The 12,330-nt window shown below is 57.3% G+C and overlaps 2 protein-coding genes across 3 annotated transcripts in view; both read left to right on the forward strand.

The window, feature by feature from the left end:
• The first annotated feature begins 472 nt into the window (after positions 1-472).
• On the forward strand, positions 473-6,744 carry SESN2 (sestrin 2). The gene is made up of 10 exons (XM_084222618.1): positions 473-617; positions 1,261-1,326; positions 2,069-2,263; positions 2,617-2,799; positions 3,148-3,357; positions 4,083-4,233; positions 4,402-4,517; positions 4,841-5,031; positions 5,453-5,597; positions 5,674-6,744. Exons 1-10 carry the CDS (start codon positions 540-542, stop codon positions 5,758-5,760), a joined length of 1,422 nt encoding a protein of 473 aa, XP_084078744.1. The 5' UTR covers positions 473-539; the 3' UTR covers positions 5,761-6,744.
• A 1,233-nt stretch (positions 6,745-7,977) lies between these two features.
• PHACTR4 (phosphatase and actin regulator 4) overlaps positions 7,978-12,330 on the forward strand; it is a 50,046-nt gene continuing 45,693 nt past the window's right edge. The window contains exon 1 of one of the 2 annotated variants that reach the window (XM_084222474.1): positions 7,978-8,024. The gene's annotated coding sequence lies outside the window, so the exon portion shown is untranslated. The remainder of the gene's footprint in view (positions 8,025-12,330) is intronic. The other variant, XM_084222473.1, reaches the window with a different exon arrangement.

Consider the following 12,330-nt stretch of genomic DNA (forward strand, 5'->3'; position numbering starts at 1 on the left):
TCCAGCTGTCCTGGAGCCCCTTTAGGCTCTGGAATAGGCTCTAAGGTTTCCCCGGAGCCTTCTCCAAGCCGAACACCTTCAGCTCTCCCTTTCTCCAGTGCAGAGGGTCTCCAGCCCTCTTTGGAGCATTTTGGTCTCCTCTGGGCTGCCTCCAGCAGTTCCATATGCTTGTGATGGCCCTGCCCGGAGCTGGGGCCAGCTGAGCGGCGCAGAGGTGTTCGCTCGGGGGGTTTCCCTTTGGCCCCAGGACGCGTTTCCAGCGCTCCCAGTGCGGGGTCGGGGAAGCGCGGCCGGCTCTGGGTAGACCTGATGGCTGCTTGCTGGCCACGCCCTGTATTGTCATTGGTCTGATTGTTGCCGGGTGGTCACGCCCGCAAGCTCCCATTGGTCGAGGCGGCCCGGGGGCGTGTCCCCGGCCCGTGCTATGTAGGTGTGGCGGGCGCGGGGTCCCGGGGTCGCTGCGGAGCGCGGGGGGGACCGGGGGGATCGGGGCTGTCCCGGGCTGTCCCGGGCTGTCCCCACCGCCCAGCCCCACCCTGATGCTGGTCGCCGGCTCGCCGTGCAGCCCCGCGGGGTCGGAGGAGCACCGGGGCTGCGGGGCCCGGCGGGGCGGCCAGGTAAGGGCTCCCGGGCTGTATCGCCCCGTCCCCGGGCGCACACGGATGCAGCCCGCACGGGTGTCCCCCGGAGAGGCGCTGCGGTGTGCCCCGCTGCCCGCCCCGCCCGGCTGCAGGGAGGGGAGGAGCCGGGACATGTCCAGAAAGCGGCCGAGACAGGAGCAGCCCTTTGGCTGCACACGGGTGCTCCAACCCTGAGGAGTGTGGGGCAGAAAGGGCCCGAGCCCCGTGCTTGGAGCAGGGGCAGCCCTGCGAGCGTGGGGGAAAATCGTGATGTTTTGTGGCATTTTGTGCCCAGGCAGGGGTTAGTGGGACCCCGGAGGAGGCCGTAGGCACTGTGCCGTGGCTGTGCTGCTCCTGATCCCCAGTGCCGTCCTGTGCCCCGTTTCTCCCTGCTGTCCCATGGCGGTGCTGCCCCACGCTCGGGAGCGGTGTCACAGCTGGCTGTCCCGGTGTGTCACACGCGTCCGGCAGCGCAGCAACATCCCAGCCCGGTTTCATCAGGCGCGGCCAGCCTGACGCAGAGGGTGTGAGGACACGGCCCCGCGGCCCGTGCCGGTGTCTGCCTGAGTCACCCCTTCCGGTGACGCCGACGGGGATGTTCCGTGGCTCCGGTGACTCCCGGCTGTGCCTTCCTTCCTAGGAAAGAGGAACCGAGGCCGCCCGGGAGCTGGCGAGGGGCCCCAGCACCTTCATTCCCCTGGGAGAGGTAAAGCCATGAGGATTGGCTTGGGTGGGGGTCTCCTCCCTGCTGGGGTCTCCTTCACCCTTCCCAAACCCCCGATTCCTAGTGCCTGGTCGGGGTGAGATGCTGCGGATGGAGTGGAGAGGGGTCACCCAGCCCAAGCGGATCCTTGTGGCATTGTAGGGGGTCGTTCTGGAGATTAGGGGAACAGCTGTATTTCACCCTGCTGTTTGCTTGCCCTGCCTGTGCCTCAGTTTCCCCACTCAGCCAGATACCTCTGTGATGCAAAGACCCATACCCTTGCCCTGCCTGACCCCAACATTCTGCCCTGACATCCCCAGGGCACCTGAGCCCTATCTCAGCGCCCACATTCACTCCTCCAGATGTTCCTCCTCAGGCAGAGATAGCGCCGTGGTTTCGTCACTGCGCTGGGGGCTGACCCCCCTCTCCTGCCCTGCACTGCAGAGCCCAAACAAACAAGCCAGCCCACAGGCTGAGCTGGACGGGCTGTGTGGGTTCTGTCATGGAGACCCCCAAGCCCCCTGTGCCCCCCGGGGCTGGCGGTGGGGACACGGGCAGCGGGGGCCCTCGGCGGTGCCCATTCCGGAGGCAGGGCGCTTCCAGTGAGGTGAGGATCCAACCTTGGTGCTCTTGGGCTCCTAGGTCCTGCTTGTTGGGGGGGTCTCCATTTAGGTTAGGGGAGGTTGGAAAGAGTGGGGGCCTACAGCTGACAGTCCCTCACTTCCCTCCTCTCCTCCTTCTGCAGATCCCACAGGAAGGCGGGGAGAGCAGCCTGCACCAGCTCCTCAAGGCCTTCGTCTCAGCAGGCAGGGTGGACCACGTCGCCATGGTCATGGGGCTGCACCCCCAGTACCTCAGCAGCTTCTGGAAGACCCAGTACCTCCTGCTGCGCATGGACGGGCCCCTGCCCTACCACAAGCGCCACTACATCGCCATCATGGTGAGCAGCAGGGCCCTGGGGCGGTGGGGACACAGGGGCTGTGTGGGGTCCCAGCACTGCTGCTCAGGAGGCATTTGGGACCCCACAGATAGGACCCTTTCTGATCTGACATCCCAAACCCCTTTGGGGCTGGTGCCCACCCAGGGTAACCCAACACCCTCCCTCCAGGACCCCTGGGGACTGGCACTGACAGTGGGGGGGGAAATCCCCCTGTCTGGAACTCCTGTCTCCAGGGAGAATCCTCCAAGAGGGATGTGGGATGAGTGGGCTCCCTGCCTGGGCCTCTTCAGGGGCTTGTATCAGGGTGGGGGCCCCCAGGCAGGGCTGGGGCTCACTGCTGGCTCTCCCTGCAGGCAGCAGCCCGGCACCGGTGCTCCTACCTGGTGGGGTTGCACATGGGGGAGTTCCTGCAGGTGGGTGGCAACCCTGCATGGCTGCGGGGGCTGCACTGTGCCCCCCAAAAACTCCGGAACCTCAATGAGATCAACAAGCTGCTGGCACACCGGCCCTGGCTCGTCACCAAGGAGCACATCGAGGTGAGAGCTGATGCTGCCAGCACAGATCCCCCCAAAACACACTGATTGATCCCGGGGGTCACCTCCTGTGTGCACAGCCCCCAGGTTTAACCCTTTCAGGGCGGAGGGAGGCAGTGGGATGGGAAGGGGTGACTTGCCACTCACGGGTCTATGGAGACCCCAGCAGGGAGGAGACCCCCACCCAAGCCAATCCTCATGGCTTTATCTCTCCCAGGGGAATGAAGGTGCTGGGGCCCCTCGCCAGCTCCCGGGCGGCCTCGGTTCCTCTTTCCTAGGAAGGAAGGAAGGGCTGTGGGGGGCGTGCAGCTGAGGGCTGGGGGTCTCTCCAACCCCTGCTGTGTGTCACAGGCTCTGCTGAGGCCGGGGCAGGACAGCTGGTCACTGGCAGAGCTGGTGCAGGCGCTGGTGCTCCTCACCCACTACCACTCGCTGGCATCCTTTGTCTTCGGCTGCGGCATCAGACCCGAGGAGGAGCAGGACGTGGGGAGCAACTGCTGGGCCCCCTCACCCCACAGCAACAGCAGCCCTGCCTCTGGGGATAGCATGGGGGGCTCTGGGGTAAGAGGGGCTTTGCCTTGCAGGGGTGTCAGTGTACCCTGGGATGTTTTATGGGGCGGCCCCTGGAAATCACAAATTGGCTTGGATTGGAAGGGACCTTAAAGCCTTGTTCTACCCCCTGCCATGGGCAGGGACACCTCCTACTAGCCCAGGCTGCTCCAAGCCCTGTCCAGCCTGGCCCTTAGTACTTCCAGGGATGGGCCAGCCACGGTTTCTCTGGGCAAACTCTGCCAGGGCCTCCCCACCATCACAGGGAAGGATTCCTTCCTAATATCCCATCTATCCCTGCCTTCGGGCAGTGTAAGCCATTCCCCCTTGTCCTGTCCCTCCAGGCTCTTGTTCCAAGTCCCTCTCAAGCTCTCCTGGAGCCCCTTTAGGCACAGGAAGGGGCTCTAAGGTCTCCCTGGAGCCCTCTCTTCTCCAGGCTGAACACCCCCATCTCTCCCAGTCTTGTCTCCAGAGTAGAGGGGACCAGCTTTTGGAGAATCTCTGTGGCCTCTTTTGGGAACAGCTGATCCTTTAGAGCCATGCAGTACTTCCCACATCCTTCACAGGACTTCCCCCTCCTCCCTTTGGGGGCCTGGGGATGGGCTGTGGGGGCTGCTGGAATCTGGGCAGGACCAACCCAGAGGGAGATGCCCAGGGGTTCCGTGCTAGCAGATCTGGGGTTGGGGGTCCCTCTGGTCGACCAGGGGCAGGTTTGACCCTGCCCTGTGCTTCCCCAGGTCACAGATGCTGTGCAGGAGGTGGAGGTGCTGATGGAGAGGATGAAGCTGCTGCAGGAAAACCAGCTGGAGGAGGAAGGAGTCACACAGGAGGAGATGGCAACGCGCTTCGAGCTGGAGAAGACAGAGAGTTTGCTGGTCCCTTCCTCAGGTGAGGAGGTGCAGGGGGCAACTGTCTGGGGGCAGGAGGTCCCTGTGGGCCAGGGGAGCCCAAAGGGGGGAAAGGAACCAGAATCTGGCCTGAGGGAGAGCAGGATCAGCTCCCCAGTGCAGTGCTGACTCCATCTGGGCTCATGGCCACTGCGTTGGTGCCTTGTAGATATTTTGGATCCCTCCCTGCAGTCCAACATCCGCTGCTTCCTGGAGGACCCTGAATTCGGATACAAAGACTTCACACGGAGAGGGGAGCAGGCCCCCCCCACCTTCCGTGCGCAGGTGGGTGCTCAGCAGTGGCTCAGCTCCTGTTTATATTGGGGTTGTTCCCAGGATTGTGGACAGTTCAGGTCACCTGTCCTGGCTATGTTCCCTCCCATTGGCAGAGCCTGAAACGAGGAATAAAGTCCTTGACTCAGGATAAACCAAATTTAGCAAAAAATCCAGACCATCAGTGTGTTACCAACACCTTTCTCATTCCAAATCCAAGACACAGCACTGGAACAGCAACTGAGAAGAAATTAACTCCACCCTTCCTGTAACCAGGACAAAGGGACTCCACTTTTCCCCACCAACCCCCTACCCTAGCATCCTTTCTCCACCAGGATTACACCTGGGAGGACCACGGCTACTCGCTGATCAACCGCCTGTACCCAGACGTGGGGCAGCTCCTGGATGAGAAGTTCCAGGTGGTTTACAACCTGACCTACAACACCATTGCCATGCACTGCGGCGTGGACACCTCCGTGCTGCGCCGAGCCATCTGGAACTACGTCCACTGCGTCTTCGGCATCCGGTGCGCGCCCAAAGCCTGGCTGGGCTTTCTGCTCTGCCTTGGGAAGGGCCAGGAGCAGGTCCAGTCACTTGGTCTGGGTCAGAGCGCTGCCGCTGCTGCTTCCCTAAGGCAAAGTGGTGCTGGTGGCGGGCTTGGCTGAGGTTCAGAACAACCCTGGGAAAGGAGAATTTAGTACCAAGTTACAATAAGGGTGGTGAGGCTCTGGCAGAGTGTGCCCAAAGGGATGGTGGAATCCTGATCCCTGGAAGTGTCCAAGGCCAGGCTGGGCAGGGCTTGGAGCAGCCTGGGACAGTGGGAGGTGTTGCTATCCATGGCAATGGTGGGACTGGCTGGGCTGTAAGGTCCCTTCCCACCCAAACCATTCTGGATTCTATGAATGCACAAGGCTTGTGTCTGCAGTAACACACCCTGCTCTCTCCAGCTATGATGACTACGACTACGGGGAGGTGAACCAGCTCCTGGAGCGCAACTTAAAGGTCTACATCAAGACAGTGGCCTGCTACCCGGAGAGGACAACCAAGCAGATCTACGCGCAGTTTTGGAGGCACTTCAAGCACTCGGAGAAGGTGCTGCCCCGTCCCTCCCCCTGCAGGGTGCTCGGGGTGCTGACCCTGTGCCTGACCCCCTGTGCTCTCCCCGTAGGTGCACATCAACCTGCTCCTGCTGGAGGCACGCATGCAGGCGGCTCTGCTCTACGCCCTCAGGGCTGTCACCCGCTACATGACCTGACCTGAGCTGCTCCTGCTCCTGCTCCTGCTCCTGCTCCTGCTCCTGCTCCTGCTCCTGCTCCTGCTCCTGTTCCTGCCCTGGCTGTGCAGGAAAGGCCAGGGGCAGGTGGAACCCCGGAAATTCAGCTGGAGTATTGTCTCCCTGCTTCACGGGCTTAGAGCTGTGGAAGTAAAGTGGGAGCTTCCCTGTGCTTTCTCCCAGGAGAGGGGAGCCCCCAGGAAGCTGTTGGTGCTGGGAAGACCCCCAAGTGCTGCCCTGGGCTTGACAGACCTGCAAGGGCTCTGCTGCTCCGTGCCTTTTTGGGGTTGGCCAGAGCAAAGCCAGACTGGGAGGTCTGTGGCTGCAGTGCTGGTGTCACACCCCTGTGACGTGTCCTGGCACAAAGGCTGCCACTGAAGAAGACTGTTCCCCTGCCAGAGATGGCAAGGGATATCATGGGCTTCATCCCTGCTTTTTGGGTCCTGCTGTGCTGGGAGACATAGCTGCTGGTGGGGGTGCTGCCCAGGTACCCCCTCCCCACCTTTCTGCCTCATCCCCTGCAGTTTGGGATGTGAAGTGCCTTTAACCTAAGTGCCAGGGCAGGAGCAGGGAAAGGATAGGAATACCTGAGTGTGTTTTACACCTTTTTGCATTGTTTTCCAACCACTGGCACATCTCCACTGCCTCGGCTTTGGTGGCTGAGGTGGGGAGCTGTGCTGGGGCATGAGGCTCCCTCAGCCCCTCTCCTGCTGTGAGGGTGGCAGGGTGGGATGGGCTGGCCATGGCTTCATCCAGACATGCCAGAGCATTCCCAGCAGCACCTGGAGGTGCCTCCTGGGAGCAGCATCCAGGACCAGCAACATTGCCACCCTTGGTTTGGCTGTAGAATGATAGCTCCAGTTAAGTTATTTCTATTTTTTTTTAAATGTATTAACTCCTGACTAGGCATGGAAATGCCTCTGTAACTTTGCTATTTAATCTTGTTTGAAAAAAATAAAATAATTATTTTTCAATCCTTTTTGCTTTTTCACTTTCCCCTTGGTCAGCGAGGGGCTGTTGTGTATGGCAGGTGTAGAGTGCAGGGGTCCTGCTGCCCTGGGAGTACCCAGGAGCATCCCCGAGCTGTCCAAGGGAGGATATGGGAGGTCTGAGTACGCCCCACTCGCCTGAGGGGCATGGGTTTGACTTCAGTAAACTCTCCTTGAGCTGACTGCTTCAGAACTTCCTGGCTGTGGCACCTTCCTGGGAAGCCAGGATGAAGGCACAACACTCATCCCACTGCGTGTGTCCCACGGGCTGCTCTGCCCCTCTGCAGTGGGGCTGGGGGGGCAAAGCAGAACACACCAAGCCCACGATGTGGAGCCCAGCACGTATCAGGGTGTGGGCAGGAGCCCCTGGGAGCTGCTGATAAGATCCCTGGGGAGGGCCAGCGCTGCAGGGAAGGCGCTTCCCGAGGAGGCAGATCCTGGCCCTGGGGCTGCCCCGCTGAGCCCGGGGAGGGCAGAGGGGCTGGGAGCGGGACCTGGTGAGAGTTTGCTGGGGATGCGCGGGGCAGAGTCTCCCTTTTGGGGGAAAGAGGATTGAGGGCAGCTTTTTGAGGAGGCAGGAGGACAGGGCTCCCTGGGCTTTGCTGGTTGTGCAGAGTTCCTGGTGGAGATAAGAGCAGAGCCCCCACAAAGTGCTGCTCTTTCAGGGTGTCACCCTGTAGCCCCAGAGGACACCTGGATCCGCTGCATGGGCTGAAATGGATAATCACAGAGCCCATCTCGAAACCCAAAGCCTCACCGCACATTCCTAGCAACCCCCACCCAAAGCCCGACAACCCCACCCACGCCCTGACCCCAAAATCTCATGCTCCCACCCCAAACCCCCATCACCAGTCACTACCTGGCCTTAGAGCCTCCCTCCAACCTCTCCCAGCACCTCATCATCCTCCTGACCCCAAAGCGTCGCTCCAAACGCCCCCAACCCCAAATCCCCGTGTCCCACCCGGTCCGGGGGGCGTGTCCTCCCCTATCGGGGGGCGTGTTCGCCCGTCCCGGGGGGCGTGTTCGCCCATCCCGGGGAGGCGTGTCCTCCCGTCCCGGGGGCGTGTCCTCCCGTCCCGGGGGGGCGTGTTCGCCCATCCCGGGGAGGCGTGTCCTCTCGTCCCGGGGAGGCGTGTCCTCCCGTCCTAGGCGTGTCCGCGTCCCCCGCACTACATTTCCCGGCATGCCCCGCGTTCCGCTTCCGGCGGCGCGTCCCGGCAGCAGCGGCGGCGGCGGCGGCAGCAGCGGCAGGGGCAGGTGAGGGCGGGCGGGGGCCCGGGAGCGCCGGCACGGCGGGGCAGCCGCGGGCCCGGATAGCCCCGGCCCGGAGAACCGCGGCTCGGCCCTGCCCAGCCCCATGCCCGGCGGCAGTGCTGCGGGCCGGGGGCGCTCACGGAGGGGAAGCGGGGCGCCCCGGGGATGCCGCGGAAGGGCCGGGGCTGTGCGGGCACCGCGCCGGGGGCGCCCGGGGAGCGGCTCCAGGGAGTCGGCTCGCGGGTCAAACGCAGCCGCTTGCTGGCTCTGAAGCAAGAAGTGGAGTGCGCTGCTGTCCTCCGAAGGGCGATTCGGGAACCCTGAGCGGCTTGGGCTGGCACTCCGGTAAAACCCGGGCTTGGTACCTGCTGCCCTCCCGTGCCTTGCCGGGAGTGTTTCCAGCTTCCCCAAAGTTCCCTCTGAGGCAGCCCCGTTGGTATTTCTTTGTTTGATCTCTCCTGCCTTGATGTTGACTGAAATTTGAAACGTCCCCGTTGTGCTTTCTGGCTTAATTGTTCTTTCCCTCTGTTTGCACGCAGATGAATTATTTACCTCTGTGCCTTGCATTGGGTTGTATTTGTCCAGGTGGAGGTGGGTGAGGGCTTGGTGCCCTTCTCTGGCGCTGAAATGCTGCAAAAAAAGTAAATGAAGTGAGACGGTGCTCAGCTGAGGCCGAAATAAACTATAAAGTTTCTTAAGCTTTAGGATGTTTAAATGCTGCTTCTGCAAGCCTAGAAAGAGAAGTGGGAGTCAAGGAATCCCAGAATGACTTGAGTTTGAAGCGACCTTAAAGCTGCTCCTGTTTTCCCACTGCCCCAGGCTGCTCCCAGCCCTGTCCAGCCTGGCCTTGGGCACAGCCAGGGATCCAGGGGCATCCCTGAGTACCCTGTGCCAGGGCCTGCCCACCCTCACAGGGAAGGATTCCTTCCCAATATTCATCTAAATCTCCTTGTTGTGTTTAAAACTGTTCCAATCGTCCTATCACTTTCTGCCTGTATAAAAAGTCACTCTCCTTCTGGTTAGAATCTTCCTTCAAGTATTGGAAAGGTGTAGTGAGATTTCCCAGGAGCCTTCTCCTTGCAATTGCTTCTTTATTGCTTAAAGAAACCTGGAATTGTACAGGCATGAGTGCTAAAGTTTTGTGATGCTCCTGTTTTTTAAAAGCAGCGGGGAAGGGGATGGATGAAGTTTCCACAGCCCACTCTTGGTGGGTAAAGGATGTTCAGCTGAGTTAGTTTGATGTGCTGCAGAAGATGCAAGGGAGTGTAACTGGATTCCTCTCTCTCCCTGCTGGGATTTCCTCCAGATTGCCTGGTGCTCTTCAGGCAGACCTTTTAAATTAATCCAAACTGCTTTTAAGAGTCAACAGCACCTAAAATCGGCAACTTACATGGTTTAAATTCCTTTTTGTGAAGGAAAGGGTGAAATAGAGCCAAAATGAGGCCGATTGTGAGGGATGGGGCTGTCACAGTTACGCCAACTGAAGCTGAGTATCTGGACAGTGATGGTAACAAAACCCCTTTCTCATTCAGAGTAGTTTAAACCTGTTCTTGCCAACAGTGCTGGGAATGACTCTGCTGTTCTGTCCCAAATCAAGGTGGTTTCAAACGTGCCAGTGTGTTCCTTCCCAGGTGATACTTCGTTATCTGATAATGTATCAGAGTGTTTTTGCAAGGAGCATTTTCTTGATTACCAAGGACTAAGCTGTGTCTGAGGCACAGGGCATACCCACTCCCTGGGAGATGGAGTGGGAGTCCTGTTGGGAGCATGAGGCAGTGCCACAAACAAGGGGAATGTGATTGCATCCTTGTTTTCATGCTGGATCAGTGATTATACAGCCTTCTACTTCATTCAGTCACTGGTTAATTTAATTTCCAGTTCAATTTGCTAACAGTTTTGAGAGCCAAATAATTTGTATTTAAACAAATGGCTTCTATTTTGATCAAATTTCATTGTGTTTGGCATGTGTTGGAGCATTCTATGTATTAAAAATTGCTGAGACTCTGGTTCCTGCAGGTTTATTAGCTGGTGATGAATATTTAGTTACAAGCTGTACGAAACCTGTGTGTGTGGGGGGCTTAAAACAGAACTGGGTTTTTTCTGGCTGGTCTCAGTGATACCATGAGTGAAGAAAGCTGCAAATATCCTTGGGATCATTTGGATTACCTCAAAATATGTCATTTTCCAGGCAAAACCGGAACTTTGGGCTGCAGGGAAGCTGGTAGGGCTGTTGGGGGCAAAGACATCATCTTGTTCCTGCATCCATTAAGGTGGGAGTGGAGATACTCCAGGTCATTCATAATCAGTTCCCTAATTCTCTTTTGCAGTGATTTTCTGCATGCAAATGCCATGTGGATTTATTTTTCTGAGTGTGAGAATGCTTTTATTTTTTGCTGGCAAGTTTGGAGCCTGTGGAAAACTAATGGATGTGCAACTGTGGCAGAGCTGGGCCTGGGCTTTGTGTCGAGGGGAAAAAAGCCCTTTCAGAGATCTATTTTTATCAGTTAATTAGTCGCTGTTGCTGACGTGTCAGCGCTATGGTGATAACTATTCCCACTTCTTCCCTGCTCAGTGGGGTCATGGTTGGGCAAGGAATGCAGCAGCCAGCATGGCTGCTCATCCCCATGGCTGAGTTTAACTCCTTCCAAACTGTGCCCCTGAGTCCAAGGGCAGATTCCGTGGGAGGAGCTGGCATGCAGCTGTACAGAAGTTTGTCAGTCTTCAGCAGAGGTGCTTTCCCATCGGTGACTGCCCTTCATTTTCCCTCTGCCCAGAGGATTTACTGTATCTCGGTAGGAGCTGAGGTGGGGAGGGTGTTGTGGTTTGCCAGTGGCTGAGTGACAGGCCTGGCACCAGAGGTAAATGGCTGCAGCTTTCCCAATTCTTGCTCTTATCTGCTGATTTTGAATGACTCAGGATGGTCTGACTGGGTTGGAAGGTGACCAGGCAGAGCATCTAGTGATTACACATGGGTATTTTGCTTCTTGTAGATGAGGAGTTGCTGTTTTCCTGATTTCAAATTGATGAAGCCTTTAATCTGAAAATCCTTGTGTTGTTCCTTCTATTGCTTGTGGTGTCACTTGTTTTTGATCCTCAGCTGTGCTGAGATAGGGAGGTGAGAGGCAGCTTTGGTTTCAGCTATACTCTGCTTGTCACTGCCTAAATTTCTTTGTTTATTGGTGACTCTCTGCTCTTTCTGCTGAGGATGGGATGGGGGAGGGAGGACTAATTATCTCCAGAGAGAAGCTTTAAATGCTATTAGCCAAAAGAGCAGGCTTCATCTCCTAACTTGAATGAGTTGAGAGAATAACACAAAGCACTGGTGGCAAAGATATGAAAATTGAGAGCAGTCCAAATGGTTTCTCTCTGCTGAACCCTGGAAATAGATTTATTATTTCTTTTCCCTGAGCCTTTGGCTGGTAGCAGCTTTGGAGGAGTGAGGGAAGGGGTAAACAGGTTGCTAACTTTACTCTTTAGTGTTTGTGCTTTTTGCATACTGATTCCAAAGCACAGCTAGGAATCACTCACCTACCGGCTTTGTGCAGTCGTGATGGGCAATTCATTATCAAGGACTAATTAACTGCAGCTGCTGAGTGTCATGGGGCAAAACAAGGTGCATACTGATGAGGTCGATTTGTGCAAGCCTGGCACTTCTGTGCAGTCGATGCCTTTTGAAACACTTTTGGGAAAGATCACTGGACTTCGGTAAAGTTTACTGCTGTTAGAGGTTTGAACCTTTTCGCTGTCAGTTCCAGAAAGCTGCTACTAAAAGCAGGAATCTCTTGGCTGCCAGTACCTAAAGGATTTCCTTTAGTTAAACAAGCCCCAAAAGTGAACCCCTTCATTACAGCTGTATTGCCACAGACTCAGTTGTCTAAAATACATCAAGATTAATCCCTACCACTGATTTAAACTGTAGGCTGCCCCATATGGGCTTTCTTCATCACCTCACACTTGCCTGTGGGAATGGTGAGCCTCTCTTAATGTGCTTTTCTCTCCCTTAGCTTTTAAGGGTGTAATCAAGAAAAGTTTGGCCCTAATCGCACAGGAAAGCCTTGATTTGTAAACTTGGATCAAAGTTTGGGAGGCACTGACTTTGGCGTCTGCACAGTGTTTAGCGGTGGGCCACGCTCAGACCTCTCGCTCTGCAAACACTGTGTTGCAGAGGGTGACTTAGCAAAAAAAGAGATTATTGCTGGATGTGGCCTTGAGGTTGGGATCACAAGCGGTGGCTCAGGCTGTGCTCATGGAGGGGAAGCTTCCAGAGGTGTTTGTGAATGGGGGATAAAGCCAAAGGTTGTTGTCTTCG

The sequence above is a fragment of the Fringilla coelebs genome (assembly GCF_963513975.1).
Source record: "Fringilla coelebs genome assembly, chromosome: 28".
Taxonomy (NCBI): domain Eukaryota; kingdom Metazoa; phylum Chordata; class Aves; order Passeriformes; family Fringillidae; genus Fringilla; species Fringilla coelebs.